The sequence below is a fragment of the Cryptomeria japonica genome, chromosome 6 (assembly GCF_030272615.1).
Source record: "Cryptomeria japonica chromosome 6, Sugi_1.0, whole genome shotgun sequence".
NCBI classification, from domain to species: domain Eukaryota; kingdom Viridiplantae; phylum Streptophyta; class Pinopsida; order Cupressales; family Cupressaceae; genus Cryptomeria; species Cryptomeria japonica.
In genome coordinates, this window is record NC_081410.1 from 517,930,756 (window position 1) to 517,947,357 (window position 16,602).

Genomic DNA, 16,602 nt, shown 5'->3' on the forward strand with positions numbered 1-16,602 from the left:
TAAAGTTTCTTTAGATCAAAATTATGTCGTGGTGAAGAATTCTTCACAACGAAATTTCTCCCAGGTGATTGCTCAAGCTAGCCCAACTACTATTGTGGCTCCTCTACCAAACAAGGTGGCTTCCTTTAGGGAGGGTGGCTCTGATTCTTCACGGACTATGGTGGCTACTGGGGCTTATGGATCATAGGTTGGTGTTTCTTCAGATGAGGTTGTCCTTCTCGTTGTTGACAAGGAGGAAATTGACACTGCTGGCTCTTTGGATGTTGATCCTTTGGGCTTGGATGACTCTTTCTTGGGTCCTTTGCACCCAACTTCTTGGATGGATTCCGCTTTGAAGGTGGAAGAAGGGTAGATATCGGTGAAAAGGAAAAAATCTAAATTTGCGACTGCTTTTGATATGACCCTTAGTTCCCATAAAGGGAAGAAGAAATGTCTTGTTTGTTCTTTTTTGGTTGAGGGAGCTAGCTAAAACCCTTGTTCCCCTAGTTCAAGGTGCTTGTATTTGGGATAGCATCTTGCTATCATTTTTCTTGTGTTGGTCAGGGTTGTTGGTGTTTTATGTCTATCTGTTTGGGTAGCCTTATCTGGTGGGTTCCAATCCCTAGTTCTCTCTTGTAAGGGGTTTTGGGTCCCCTCAAAACCTCTTTTTACCTTAATCAAAAACAATAATATAAAATTATTTGTAAACAACTTTATAGCTAACCTAAATACCTATGTGAACACTAATTCCCATCACCCCCCTTAATGTGAACATGGGGAGAAAATACATCATAATACTTGATGACCACACTCAGTAGTTCATCATATGAGTAGGGACATACACATCTACTCATGACAAGCAATAGTGGAACTAGCCTCATGATGCTTAGTATACCTTCATTCGAGGATAGGGACAAACACATCTACCCATGGAACCATGGATTGAAACTAACACATTTATCTAAGGTCGTACATCAAATTTGGATAGGGACAAACAAATCTATCCAACATTAAGGTTATGAATAGGGACACACACATCTGCTCACAACAATTATGATTGGGTATACACAAATCCAATCATAATCATAAACTTATGTGACTAGGAACAAACATTTTCAAACACTTACACTATCTTGTGAATGAAGACAAACACATCCAATCACAAACATCCGACAATAGTGACTGGAGACAAAAACATCCAATCACTTACATCATCTTGTGAATGGGGACAAACACATCCATTCAAAAACAATCAATAATAATGATTGGGGAAAAGCACATCCAATCACTTACATAAAAAACTTGAGCACCAAGACCTCATTGTCATGTGTGTAGCCACCATTATAGATCATTGAAACTCTAATCACAAATGATATAGATGGTTGTCGCTGATACCTGAAAACCGGTCTTGGCTTTAGTTGTTTTGACACAAATAGTTTTGTCACTATTGCATGTTCATGATCCCATCGCTAGTGATTGATGAGAGGTCGTTGAATGTCCTTCAACCTCTTGTGCCTCTAACATCTACTTAGTTTGCTACTTAGTTAGCAAATTTGTCTTTTGAGGCTCATTTCATAGCTGTGAGGAAAGAATATATCTTCCACCACCTCAAAAAGGAGGTCACATACAAACGATAATACATCTATTTACAATTGATTTTATCAAATGAAACTATTAAAATTAACTTAAATCTAAAAACTATCATAAGAATTCAAAAGAATACGTTAGAGACTAACTAAAATGAAATTAATAACTTATATGACTCCAATATTACTTCCCCTAAATTCAAATAACTCTATGGTATCTAGCCGAAATCTTCCTTCTACTAAAGCAAGAATTTTTACCATGGGTGGAATCGTACATCTAGAAAGTTTTGTTTATGATACTACATCTAGAAAGATATCTACGTAGGCGTCGACATCGGCCGTCAATTTTCTTTAACCCTTTTGATGAGACAAGGCATCACATGATCTGCTAGCCCAAACAGAAGATATTTATGAGTTTTGAATCCTACTCAATTTTGTATGCACGGTATCCTCCTATTTCAGATGGATTCATGATCTCGAGGCTAGCTCGAACAAATTCTTCTTCTTATGATTTCGACAATCCATCCATGTCAACAAAATGGGTGGTAGGTAATACAAACTCGTAACAACAATAGAAGTGAAAGTCTTGGTGGGCCTTTAGCGCTATGTTTCATGCAGAGATAAAGTGTAGGATTGGAAACTGTTCAAGATCTCAAGATCTATCCGAATTCTTAACAAAGAGTTGAAAATCCAATATGACCATTCAATGTACCGCCAATAGAATAGACTATCAAAAACTCGATGGTGAAGGAAGTTCCCCAGATGGAAGCATGAGAATTGCCTCTCCCACAAATGCGACTTGCCAATTCAATCGGCTTCCTACTAGTCCTTCATAACCAATGCAAATTTTTGTTGGTATGCACATACAAATAATTGAACGCCACTTGAGCTATTTTCTAGTCAAGAAAATTACAACAGACGATCTGTTCTCTGAACATCAAAATGAATGCTACAAATACATGAACTTCATGTTCACGCCCCACAAAACAGAATGCTGGTCATAATCAAAGAAATTTATTAAAATTCATAGTCCCTAAACTTGTCGCCTAATGTCCTGGTATTGTCTGCTTCAATAATAAAAAGCTACCAGCTTACGAGGTTGAGAAGGAAAAGAATACACTTGCCATCGGACGATAACTTCCAACTATAATTATCTTCATGTGATCATTGGCTTTTATCGGGGAGAGACAAAAAAATTAACCGCCTATTAGTTGTGAAGCCTCTGCAGTCTCTTCAATTGTGTAAGCTCCCACGACAATCAAAAAATTCTTTAACAGCTGCGATTTCTTTTTCTTATAAGATCTTTGATCCTCATAGGCAGCTCCTTGTACAAAATGCTTTGTAGGCAGTAACATCACAACTTGCACCTGTACTTGATTGCGATTCGCGCACCTTCATTTTTTTCTGCAATTTTTTAAAACTTGTTTGGCCTGTCTACAAATTGCCTTCTCTCAGCTACATATCTTTGATTCCTCCTTAGCAATTTCCTTCTTTGTCTACTACAACTTTGAGTTTCAATGGTTAGCAATGATCTGCACATAGCGATTCCTCTTTATCTTTAGCGATTCTCTAAATCTTTTCAAGCATCAAATACTCTTGGAACTTCCTTCGATCACATATTCCTAGCAAACACCTTCAAGCGGATCACACAGTCTCATGCCTACCATCTTTTTTGACGCTCTGATACCATTTGTAAAATTAAAAAACAAAGGATAAACAGAAATAGGCATCTTGATCCCAATGCCTGTCCACATCTGAGCTGCTTGCGAATCTCCAGGTTTCATGTTTTTTCATATACAAGCTCACAGTCCAGCAATATACCCATCCTCCTCTTTAGAAGGCGAAGAGGGCGCATCCATAGAGGATAAGTCTTAAATGTTTCATGAACAAACTTGATAGCTTTTGAGCCCCTTTGAGTTAGAATAAGCATATCTTGGCAGCCATTACCTCAGAGGCATTAACCATCCGAGGAAGAACCTAAAAAGTAGGTGATTCCCAAAGGGAATAAGGAGAGCTCCTTCCCAGTACAAGGATGTGGTGTGCCTGTGATGATACTGACTAGAAGGTATGCTCCACAAACTTGCCTCTCATCAGTGCACTCTGCATTATAGTGTAAAACCATAGTTTATACCACCAGTCAATCTATGCTTGCAAGATGAAAGGGTTTAAAGAAGAAAAAGGGCTATGAAATTGTTCTGAAACTGCACCAATTGTAAATGATTTATTAAACTAAATGTAAATGGTTTATTATTGTAAATGATTTATATAACTAAATGTGTTATCAAATATGTAAGATGATTTCTAATATGCTTGTGTAATATAATAATGTATGCAAGTAGTAAATGATAAGTCTAATATTCAAGAAATCTATATATTTATTGATGATATAAAACAATCTATGTTATTAAATGCAACATCAAGAGTTAAACAAAAACTTTCATATCTTACCTGAATCTAAAACTTACTTTATGTTTGAATTTAAATTTGAGTTAAAGAAATAAAAGATTAATTTTAAAATTAACAAATGACATTTGTGAACAGATAAATTCCAGCTACTTGACTAGGTAAAACTTCTCAAGCTTGGACGATTTTATCTATGTTTTGTGCTATTTTGTTGGCAACTTTATTTGTGATGGCCTTTAACACTCATAAAAAACATCGCTCTCCATTGAATAATTTTTTAACATCTGGTCACATATTGTTAATTATAAATTAATATATATATATATATACTGAACATGTCCAGTCCATTTTTATATCATAAATTTTATTCAAAAACCTCTTCATGTGACTGAAAAACTAGCACTTCAGTTTATAAACCTAGGAAAAACTCCTATCACAGAATACATGCTTAACTAGGATATTCAGAGGTGAGCTTCCATTTAGGGCAGGCAAACAGTGGATTTTTTCTGGGAGCAGTTATTCCAAATTCTTCCGTCACATCCACCTCGCCCTCCACAGTCCAATCAAAACAATGAATCAGCTGAACGAATGCCAACTCACTAATAGAAAGACCCATGGAAATCCCAGGGCATCCTCTTCTTCCTGCTCCAAAGGGCAGGAAATCGAAGTCCTGACCTCTCACATCCTTATTAATGCCCATGAACTGCTCGGGCTTAAACTGATGAGCATCTTTCCAAACGTTTTCATCCCTTCCAATTGCCCACACATTCACAAACAACCTCATCTTTGGTGGAATGAAATATCCTTCAACGCTGCACACTTCCATCGACTCGTGGGGAGCGAGCAGCGGAACTGGCGCGTGAAGTCGAAGAGTTTCCTTCACCACGCATCGCAAGTAGTCGAAGCTTATGACATCACTCTCGTTTACTCTGCGCTCGCTGCTCACTGTTGATTCAATCTCCTGTTGTGCTCATGCCAGCGTTGTAGGATTCCTTAGCAATTCACTCATCGCCCACTCTAACGATGTCACCTATGTTTCCATTCCCGCGTTTAGGGTGTCCTCAAGATAACCATCACAGGCATCTTAATAATAAGGTTTAGGGTGTCCTCAAGATAAATATCACAGGCATGAAGGTCAACACCTAGATGACGTAATATAAGTAGTCTAGTGGTTTTCAGCTGGATGAGGTGCAACGAATATGACGATAATAATTTATAAATTATAAATGTGGTAGAATATTTATAATTGAATGCATCTATTTTCTAAAAGAAAAAGGGAATTGATCTATTATGATGTTCTAGGTTTATTTCTGGAAAAAATGATACAATATCATGTATATTTTATATAATGAAATTAAGAATAAAAGTAGAGAAATTATAATTAATTGTTCGTATAAAAATCATAAACAATTTTGATAGCAATGCTAATTAGTGAGAGGTGGGTTTTGAGGAAATTCCTTTTAGGGTATCGGAAGGTTTACAGCAATAGTTATGTGATTTTCTTGAGTAATGTTGATGTAAAATTTTATGATGGCAATTATTCCCGCTTTCCCTTTTCATTTCAAGTATTCATGTTTGTTGGTTGGAGGAGAGTTCAATCTCATGGTATTTGATACAATAGTGTTTTTCCAAAGGTTTTTTGGTACTTTCTTTTTTGGCAGGTAGGTTTTTGGCTCATGGGATTTGGCACAGGGTTTTGGAAAATTATGTCTTCTTCCATTGATAGTAGCTGTGGAGTCTACATTTGAAAATTATCCGAGGGGTTTGCAAATTTCCATAAGGGCTCTATGTAAAACTATTATTATATGTGTTGTGACTACATTTTGTATGTGGTTTTGGGCGGGATGTATAAACCGATCTGTTAGATACTATAGGTTTATTTCATGAGCTGTGACCGGAGGTTTTCTTTCCAGGGTTCTTTCCTCTAGTATGCTCTTTGAATCTTATGTAAAAAATAAAAAATATTAATAAAAAAGTTTAGTGGAATAATCCACTTTTATTGAAAAAAAAAATCATAAACAATTTCAAAATATTAAAGTATGATGCAAAATAAATAATTAAAAAATTATAAAGAATTTAATAAAATAATTATTGAACATATGATCTCGATAAAAAAATAAGAAAGAAAAAAATCCAAAGAAAAGAAATGCTCATTAAACATCCATAATTCCTTTCCACAAAGGCCAAACCCTTTAGACTAAAAGTAAATGTTTGTGATTTACGTTGCTCATTAAACATCCATAATTTCAACCATGTACTTAAATCAAGTATTAGAGAAGACTAATATTTTCAATGTCAATCTTCTACAAGAGGTAGTAGTTTATTTTGTTTCTTGAAAGTCTTAATATAAGAATGGCTATGCATAGAAAGTGGATTGGTTTAATTTAAAACCTAACAAAATGTTTTCATGCGCAAATTAGATTTAATCATGAGTATATATGGTTCTTGAATCTACCAAGATTGGAAGCAAGGTATTATATGGATATTTATGGAGAAAACAACTCATGGGTCAAGTATAACTTCTAAGTCTTCCTTCAAACTTAGATATTTATCTTTATAATAAAATTTTGAGTTGACTTTTTTTAAATAAATAATTGTTCTGTAATATCTAATTTGTAGGGAGGTGAATAATTTATCTAATTGGATTTTAACATTACGCAATCATTGCATCGGTTAGAGCTTCAGATGGTCTCTAGGTTAGCCAATTGGAATTTTTTACCATGAGAGGTTAGTGTTTTTGTCAAAAGTGTGAGTGGGCATTATTTTCTACCTTCTTTCTTGGTCATGATTTTGTCAAAATATTAGGATTTTTTACCTACCATTTCCTATTAACATGTTTACATGATCACGATGGAATATATTTTACATTGTTATGTCATTTCACTATTGTAATTCTAATTTTTTAGGTTTATAAGAAAAATGAAAAATCACACACAAGAGAGCATGAACCATGGTTGGCTAAGAATTGAATGAAGCAAACATCTGTAATAATTTTTACTACAATCCTGTCCTAAAAAAATTCACAGAACTAATGGATTGAACTATTTGAATCGAAACATTAGAATAATTCTATGCACAATACACCTTTTTCCAACAACTTAAAGATTCTGACAATCATCTGCTAAAGGATATAGCTACATTTTTTGGCAAACTTCATCGAATTTTATGGACATGAGACAACATTCTGGTGGGGTTGCCCCCACCTAAATATAGTGTATCGGCTAATTATTGACTATGTCACTTGTGTTGTGGCAAGCCATAGTAAATCTGCTCTTGTATATTATAAGTTTGTATATTTTTTTCCATTGATTACAATATTGCAGCTTTCCCATCTCTCATGGAATGGAATCCCTCAATGAGGATATGACTATTGGACTTGGATTTTGTTCTTCTATTGCTTCCTATATAAGCTGAGGAGGGATGGTACCAAATTGAATTCTTTTGTAATTCTTTTGTTGGTACTACCTTTGACATGTTACAAGATCTATCTTTCTAGGTTAAAATGATAATATTTACTAGTAAATATAATCTAATAGTTGTGTTTTCAATTTTACCCTAAAACTAAATATATAACTTGTGTGTGTGTGTGTGTGTGTGTGTGTGTGTGTGTGTGTGTGTGTGCAACAGAACTATTGAAAAGGTCGTGTAATGAAATGAAAATGTAGCACAAAGATGGTCAATGTAGTATAGGAAATAGATTGGCATAAATGAACATCATCATAGGGAATAACAAATCCATTGCAATTGAAATTCAAATTTTTACAAAAGTTAACAAGCATAAAAAATTATATTTGAGAGGCTAAATATGCATCACATTAGGCAAAGACTCTTATCTGATTGTCATTTGCATTAACAATTCACAAGACTATGTTCATAAAAAAAAAAAATGTATGATGTTGCATTTACAATGTTGTTTTTAACAGGTAAAATATGAGAGGCTAAATAATAAAACCATTTTTAACACCAAGGGTTTTATTATGGTTGTTCCAATTGGTGTTGCTACATTCAAGACCAATGCATTCACAATCCATGTTGCCTTTCACATTTTAATAAAAGAGAAATTCTTTTGAGTTTGGCTAGTGTTGGCAATTTTTAGGAAACTATGGTATTTTGTTCAATATATTGTAATTGAACTAGTGCATTTCATTAAGTTTAAGTGGTTGACTCATATTCGCAACTACTTGTATGAATCGTTTCTCATAGGCAATCTATTTTCTTTTTTCAATCACTCTAATGTTCGTGCTCACAATTTTGATCAACTTCTTCAAATAAAAATATTATTGCTATATAAAAATCATATACTTACTATACAAGTACTAATCAAATAAACAAATTAACTATAATTAAAAAGGTTTTCAAACACTATTAAAAAATCAACATGAATTTTCCACAATCCATGATATCATTGTGCATAGATTTATGGATATGACTATTAAATATTTTTCAACATCGTTTATCTTTTAAATTCTAGTAAACATATTGACTTGAAATAAAATAGATGGCCAAAAAAAATTGTACAATCAAATCCCAAAATCTAGGATTTTTTTCAAACATGTGCTTGACAATAATGTTATATAGTTTGAATAAGATGATTGTTAAGATGAGTTTTTCTATTTATGTTAGTTTACGTAAGATGATTATCGAGTATCATGAATTATAAGTCAACCATGTCCTTTTCCATTCCAACTTCCACAAATGTGTCACAATTTTGGTGTGAAGACATTTTTTTCTATTTATGTTAGTTTGCGTAAGATGATTATTGGATATCATGAACTATAAGTAAACCATATCCTTTTCAATTTCAACTTTCACAAACATATCATGATTTTCTTCCACATGTTAAAATGACTTTTTCTATTTATGTTAGTTTTTATAAAATGATTATTGAACATCATGAACTTCCCTAAATAAACCATATCCTTTCCCATTCCAACTTCCACAACGTGTCACAATTTTCCTGGTGAACGCTCGTACAAAAGTATTTTGTAAAGAAATTCATATAACGTAACTCTAGCGGGAGCTTGACTTTCTTGGTACGTGTCTTTTTCATTGCCAACCCATAAAAGTTGCTGAAAACATTGTCAAACAAACAAATTGACACGACATGTGTGACACTATGTTCTGTTATTTTACAGAAATTCAATCTGCGGGTGTATATTAGAGGGGGTTCTGTGTAGGTTTCCATTCATTGCAAGATTCCAGGTTTCCATTCTGTAATAGTATGGAATCCCTCACTTGCTCCCTCGCCATAGGATTTGGGATTTTCCTCTTCTTCTTCTTCTTTAAACTGAGGAGGGATGTCAGCAAGCCTCCAGGACCACGTCCATGGCCTGTTATAGGAAGCCTCCATCTCTTGGGAAACCTTCCTCATCAATCTCTCACAACGCTGGCAAAGAAATATGGCTCCATTATGTTTCTCCGTTTGGGCTCCATCCCTACTATTGTGGTGTCTTCTCCTGCCATGGCGAAAGAATTTCTCAAAACGCATGATTTGGCCTTTGCAAACAGACCATACAGTACACACGGGAGATACGTAGCCTATGATCATAAAGACGTCGCTTTTGGGCCCTATGGAGCGTCGTGGAGGCAGATGAGAAAGCTGATGACAGTGGAGCTGCTCACAGTGAGCAGAAACGATTCCTTCAGATTTGTGACAGAGGAAGAAGTGTCTGCCATGATCGCCTCCATCTGGCAGGAAAGCGGCCACGGAGCGCAGTTTGTGGATGTAAAGAAGAGAATCTCCTCCCTTACTCAAAATGTTGTCTGCAGAATGTTGCCAGCAGGACGTATTCCGACAACGACTTGAATGGAGCGCATGGCTTCAAAAAAATGGTTGAAGAGATGTTTGCTGTGGCCGGTGTATTTCCAATTGGCGAATATATTCCTTCTCTCGACTGGATCGACTTGCAAGGACTCCGTCGTCGCATGAAGGCCGTTCACAAAGCATTCGACGGATTTGCAAGGACTCCGTCATCGCATGAAGGCCGTTCACATTGATCGTAGATCGGGAGAAACAAACCCCGAGTAAGGAGACCGCGTTAAAGACATGGTAGACGTGATGCTCAGCATGGCCGAGACGGAGGGCCACACAATCTCACGGGTCGACATCAAAGTCATGATTATGGTAAGTTTGAGAATCAAGGCCGTCTTGGATTTCACTGCTCTGCTTTTAGCTATTGTCGAAGGAAATGTCTATAATTGTGTATGTGCAGGATATGTTAAACGCAGGAATGGAAACATCGGTGACATTGATAGAGTGGGCGATGAGTGAATTGCTGAGGAATCCTGCAACGCTGGCACGAGCGCAGCAGGAGATTGAATCAGCAGTGAGCAGAGAGCGCAGAGTAAAGGAGAGTGACGTCATAAGCTTCGAGTACTTGCGATGCGTGGTGAAGGAAACTCTTCGACTTCACCCGCCAGTTCCGCTGCTCGTTCCGCACGAGTCCATGGAAGGGTGCAGCGTTGAAGGATATTTCATTCCACCAAAGACGAGGCTGTTTGTGAATGTGTGGACGATTGGAAGGGATGAAAACGTTTGGGTAGATGCTCATCAGTTTAAGCCCGAGCGCTTCATGGGTAGTAACAAGGATGTGAAAGGTCAGGACTTTGATTTGCTGCCGTTCGGAACAGGAAGAAGAGGATGCCCTGGGATTTCCATGGGTCTTTCTATTAGTGAATTGGCACTCGCTCAGTTGATTCATTGTTTTGATTGGACTGTGGAGGGCGAGGTGGATGTGGAGGAACAGTTTGGAATAACTGTTCCCAGAAAAAATCCACTGTTTGCCTGCCCTAAATGGAGGCTCACCTCTCAATATCCTACTTAAGCATGTACTCTGTGATAGGTGTTATTCTTAGGTTTATATAGTGAAGTGCTAGTTTTCAGTCACGTGAAGAGATTTTTGAAAAAAAATTATGATATATAAAGAGAATAAACATGTAAAAGTACCTATTAATTTTACATGATTAATAATATCAGAATTCTGAGCTTCAATTTTATTATTATTATTATTATTGTTGTTGTTGTTGTTGTTGTTGTTGTTGTTGTTGTTGTTGTGTAATATAAAGGTAATAGAGGTAGGCACAACATAGAGGTAAGTTAAATTTTAAAGAGTTATTATTCTACCTTTCTTCGTTAAAGGTGCTATATGGGTAGCATGGCTTGGTTTTTAGTAGGTTCTATATAAGTTATTCAATTTGAATTTAATTATTTCTTATAAGTACTGTTTATTAATTTTTTTCGTTTAGTATTGTTTTGTGAGCTTGCTTTCCAAGTCTTTTGGATGTTTTTTGATTTGGAATTGTAATGGGCTAAGGCCCTTCCCCACTTAATATAATCAAAAACAAAATAGAGAATGTTTTTTTTCATTTCTTTTTGGAATTTGAGAGTTCTGGACATCAATAGATTATATTGAAACCAATTGTGAATGACATTTTCTATTATAAGGTATAATGCTACCAAGGAACTATGTTTTAGCCATATTTTGTTTATATTATTCATTTTTGTACTACATCTACAATTGTCTATGTTGATGATATAAATTAACAACATAAAGGAATTGATATCTAATAATATGACCAAACTAATACTCCTTTTACTAGTGGGATTAGCATGAAAGGGTTTCTAGTGTTGACTACCAACCCATTATGTTGATTGGTGATTTAGAAATATAAAAAAAGATATACAATAACTATGTATACTATTGTTTCTATGGCATATGCAACTACAATCAATAACCTTATTCAAAACTCATACTTTAGTGGTTACCAATCTTGAAATTTAAGATAGCATCCATGTTGAAGCTTTGTGATTGGTTATATATGCTAGTGAAATTTTGTTGGTTGTCTAAAGCATATGCAAGACCATGAGTAGTGGTTTCATCCTTCAACAAGAGCTATGATGTACTTAGAGTCCTTGCCTTTTGCCAAAAATAGTAGACTTATTTTGCATAAATGAAAATTGTACTAGACTAAAAGCAACATAAGAATGAGATTCAACAGAATCCTAGAAAACGGTGATTGGTGGAAACTAAAAGCCATTACAGACATATTAGACACACTTAAAAGAAGTAAACTTTAAGGCTTGGAGTTGGCATTCAGATAATTGCAATGTTCTGACCTTTTCTATACATCTACAACATATCATAACTTGTTCAATAGACTATTGCAATATCTCTAACATATTACATATGAAGTTTCAAAGATGTAACACAAACAGTGCATAATATTATTTACCTATATGTCTAACCAATGTTGTGCTAAATGGAAACCAATAGTTGTGCACTAACAAAATTCAAAGAGTAAAATGAACTATTATATACAAGATATCAGGCTCAAAATAAAAGAACTAGGAAAGTATAGTGTCTGAAATTGAAAAATTAGAAATGTACACAAGATGAAAACACAAGGAATGATATTAAAAGAGAATCAAGATAAATCTTTTGGTATCTATTTTTCAAACCCACTTTTGAGAAGACTTGCATCCTCCTCCTAAAGGATATTTTCTTTCATATACATCAAGGATGAATTATTTGTAATAACTTGTTTCTCAACTGCCAAGTTGTACATAATCATCCCAAGGATAGCCATGAACATTCCCATTATAGGTTGTCACTATAGAATAAAAAGGGATCCAACCCAATATAAGAACACATGATTTTCATGAGGACCAAAACCTGAAATGAAACTATTGAGTAGCTTCCAATCTAGAGGTGGTGAGATTGCAAAAAAATGCGAGAGTGAAGGAAAGAGATATAAAGAACTACATAAATTTAAAATTTATGTAATTAATTTAAAATTTTCAAGATAAATTTGCTAAATTGTAGTACTATATCAAAGCATTTACACTAGTTAACAATGTACTCATAATAGTACCAACTGGAAATTGATGTCTAAACAAGTTACTATCATTCAGAAAATAGTCAACAAAAGGTCCTAGAACTAGAAGAGATGCAACATGGATGGGAGCATCTTTCTTAGAAGCTTAAAAGCACCAACATTGTTCTTTCAAGTGAGCCAATAGTAGATATAGAAACAATATTTAACTGACATAAGATCAATTGTGATGAAAGATATATTGCTAATTAAAACTAACAACCACAACCGTTTAGATATAAAATGGAAAAGTGTGAAACTTTTTCATCAAACAAATGATTCATTCAAATTGACACTATTAATTAACACTAACAACTATAACCATTTGAATATTTCATGTAAAAAAATCTAATCCATTCAATATTGTGGATACAACATCTAAAAATAATAACATAAATCAAGGGTTTGCACTTCCTGAACACCATTACATTCGAAAATGCAATGATTTCACAATTTCACCAATTTCAAATTTTAAAACTAAATTATTCAAACAATTTTTTTGATGCACCTCTACTATTGCTTAAATTCATTGTAACTAGTCCAAGATAATGAAGCTACATGACAAATTTGTCTTTTTAGCATTGAAATCTTGTTCATTCCATAAATATGCATTAAAATGCTTTTGATGCTAAAACAATAGAGCCCTAGTCAATACAATCATTGCCTATTTAAAATTTAGCATATAAATAGGATTATGGACACAAAGATAATCAATGTAGAGAAATGTTCTTCAAAAAAAAGAATGACATATACTAGCTAGTGTGATGATATAAAACAACAAAATTGTTCTAAAATGAAACAAAAGACAACAAAAAATGATCTGGTTGCATACAGATTCATTAATAAAAGGAAGAATTGAAGGAGAGATCAGATTTCATGATGCAAGTCATGTCTCCCTCATTGGTGCATGATTTAGGGCTAGCAATGATGGTTGGGTTTGGACTGTAAAATAGGGTGATATATGAGTTTCTAAATTTAATTAGGGATGTGATCAACCTTTCTAACTTTAGCAAATATTTGTATACAATGATTAATATATGGGTGGATTCATATCACAAATGTCTATACTTGAGTTAAAAAGAGGCCACACTCCACCATGGTTGGAAAATGACAAATTGTGGCACTCCGTTAGGAGATTAAGGTTGATTAAAGAAGTTAAGTTTGATTGTTTGGACCTGGAAATAAATCTATTAGAGGCTATGTTTTCTATAATGAAGACATTTAATAAGTAGTTGTAGACGTATAAAAATAATCACATTCCTAAATGAATATTTAATGTTCATTTTATTCTCATTCCTCTATTTAGTTAAATCTAATTTAATTAAATCATCCACATTCCTCTATTTGATTAAATAAATTATTCAATTTATTTATTTAAATTCACTTAAGCCTTTCACATCATTTAATTAAATAAATTATTTCATTTAAGTAAATCCCTTCTATCTACTTTTAATTAAATTTACATTTAATTAAATTGTTCACTCTAAATAAATAACTCTAATTTATTTAAATCCTCCACTTGCAACCACAATTGAAATAAAGAAATTTATTTTAATTAATTTTATTATCCCCTGCCCACTTGCATTTTCTTACATCTCCCAATTGTTTGCTAAACCCCCTTTCTAAATTCTTCTAGAACCTATCTAATCCTAATCAATTAGCCTAAACCCTTCAATTATCCCCTTTCCCTAAATTTGAGGATGTCACTTCTCAAATTTGAAGTCTTCCAAAAGCACTAAAGCCTTTATGCCTTCAACAAGCTAACATGTTGAATACCCCCAAATTTGGAAGGACTCTTACAAATTTGTCCCCAAAGTCTTTCAAACCATTAATTGTTAACTAACCCTTTGTGGCATGGTTAGAGACTTTTTGCCTAACTCAGCCCTCATCTAACCCAGGGGTCTCATCAAGCATTCATTGCTTTGACCATGGTTATCCCTTTAACCCTTGCACAAGAGTTTATCCTTTGGGTAAGAGATTTATCCAATGGGTGATATTAACATAACCTTAACCCTTACCTCCTAAGGTAACCATGAGGTCTTATCAGCCATTTAATGCTTCTTACATCTCCTCTCAAGCAGTTTTATGCTGACAATTGTCACCATTTCATTGGTGAGAATTGTGAACATGGATTAATAACTTTCAATCCTGACCCTTGATAAGATCATCCAATCTTGACCATCCATTGCCCTATTTTCCCTATAAATAGAGCTCATTCCTTCTTCAAAATGATCCAAGTCTTTAGCATCATAATTATACTCATTTTTAGCAAAGCATTTAATCTCTTTTTGAAATAGAAAGAAATGTAATAATCATTTTAGAAGCATATCTATCATCTTAGTTAATCATATAAACTAGTATATCATGTTAGATTAGTATTTTACTAATCTTGTCATCTTATCATCGCTAGTTTAGCTCATTTATTAAAATCATGCATAGATAGGATGCATTCATACTAAGATTGATAAAAAAACATCTCTCATTCTCATGATTGTCATCCCTAAGTCACTTTGCTCAGTGATCTGAGAGAAAAGGCATTGGCTTGAGCGGTCTTGTGAGATAGAGAACAATGGAACACCCCTTGGAAAGTTGGGCTATTCCACATAGCTCTATCACTTGCACCAAGAGTCCCATTGGTGTGTGGGTAAGTCTTTGAATTTTTGTAATTTTCATTTCATTGCACCGCTTTTCCTACATACATTTCTGGCGCCCACCATGGGGCATAACCCTATTTATCAAATCGGTTTTTGAATAGGACTAACTTTGCAGGTACATGGCAAACGAGAATCGGCATGTAGAGAACATTTCCTAGCGCATCCGGTCGATACTTCAGCATGTCGGACTAACTGTTTAGCATGTTGGAACCACCTCTTAGCGCATAGAAACCTACCTTTAGTGCATAGCCATTTCATTGTTTCCTATAGCTTTCAGCGTCTGAATTAAACAACCCAACGCATCTAGCAAACAGTTTAGCGCGTCAGTTCTTTTCGATAGCACGTCGCATGTTTTTTATAGCGCATCCAGTCCATTCTGTAGCACATGACAGAAACAGGCAAGAAATAAATTGTAACAAAAACCTAAAATTAGACTTGGAGAAGTCCACGAAACAAATTTTGCTAACTAGTTTTACTGCAGGGAACTAATAGTTTATTTTTAAGGTGAAGAATTTTATTTTATCAAAATTAGGATTGAAGTAGTTTAATTTTGCTAACTTTGCTAAGTTAGTTGAGTCAAAATTTTCTTCATTTTCTTGTTAGATAAAATTGAACTCACACTTTACTCTGGGTGTCTAAGAAGAACAACAACAAAAACATTTATTGCTTTCTTAGTAGAAAAACACATTTCACTTTGGATATCTAAAAAGAACCAACAACTTTATTTTTGCAAAAATTCTTTAAAAAGAACCTCACCATCCCTTGGTGTTTAAAAGGATCAATTTTAAATTTTGCAAAGTAAAAGAATCTCACTTGTCAAAATTTTTGAAGTAGACCAAAAGAGGGAAGTTCTTCCCCTATATAGATTTCTTTTGTTGACCAAATCAAACTCTTTTGCTTTGTTGACTAGGTTTTTTTTACTAGCTTAGAAAATCATTGATTTGGGAAATAAAATAAACACCATGCTTTTTTTGAGCAACATCTCCAAATAGACTTTAGCAAATCATTGCAGCAAAAGGATAAAAAGAATATTTGTGTGCCTTGCTTTGAAAGTGGAAGGTATATGCTCTCCCCTTAACTGGGTGATCAAAAAGCCAAACCACTCTTAC

At 34.4% G+C, this 16,602-nt stretch overlaps 2 protein-coding genes across 2 annotated transcripts; one reads left to right on the forward strand and one right to left on the reverse strand.

Annotated features, from left to right (window-relative positions):
* Positions 1-4,416: 4,416 nt before the first annotated feature.
* LOC131067883 (cytochrome P450 71AU50-like) lies at positions 4,417-9,431 on the reverse strand. Its single transcript, XM_058003050.2, has 2 exons — positions 9,351-9,431; positions 4,417-4,929 (listed from the first exon to the last, which is right to left on the reverse strand). Exons 1-2 carry the CDS (start codon positions 9,429-9,431, stop codon positions 4,417-4,419), a joined length of 594 nt encoding a protein of 197 aa, XP_057859033.2.
* On the forward strand, positions 9,163-10,887 carry LOC131067907 (cytochrome P450 71AU50-like). Its single transcript, XM_058003070.2, has 2 exons — positions 9,163-10,092; positions 10,181-10,887. Exons 1-2 carry the CDS (start codon positions 10,015-10,017, stop codon positions 10,790-10,792), a joined length of 690 nt encoding a protein of 229 aa, XP_057859053.2. The 5' UTR covers positions 9,163-10,014; the 3' UTR covers positions 10,793-10,887.
* The last annotated feature ends 5,715 nt before the right edge of the window (positions 10,888-16,602 follow it).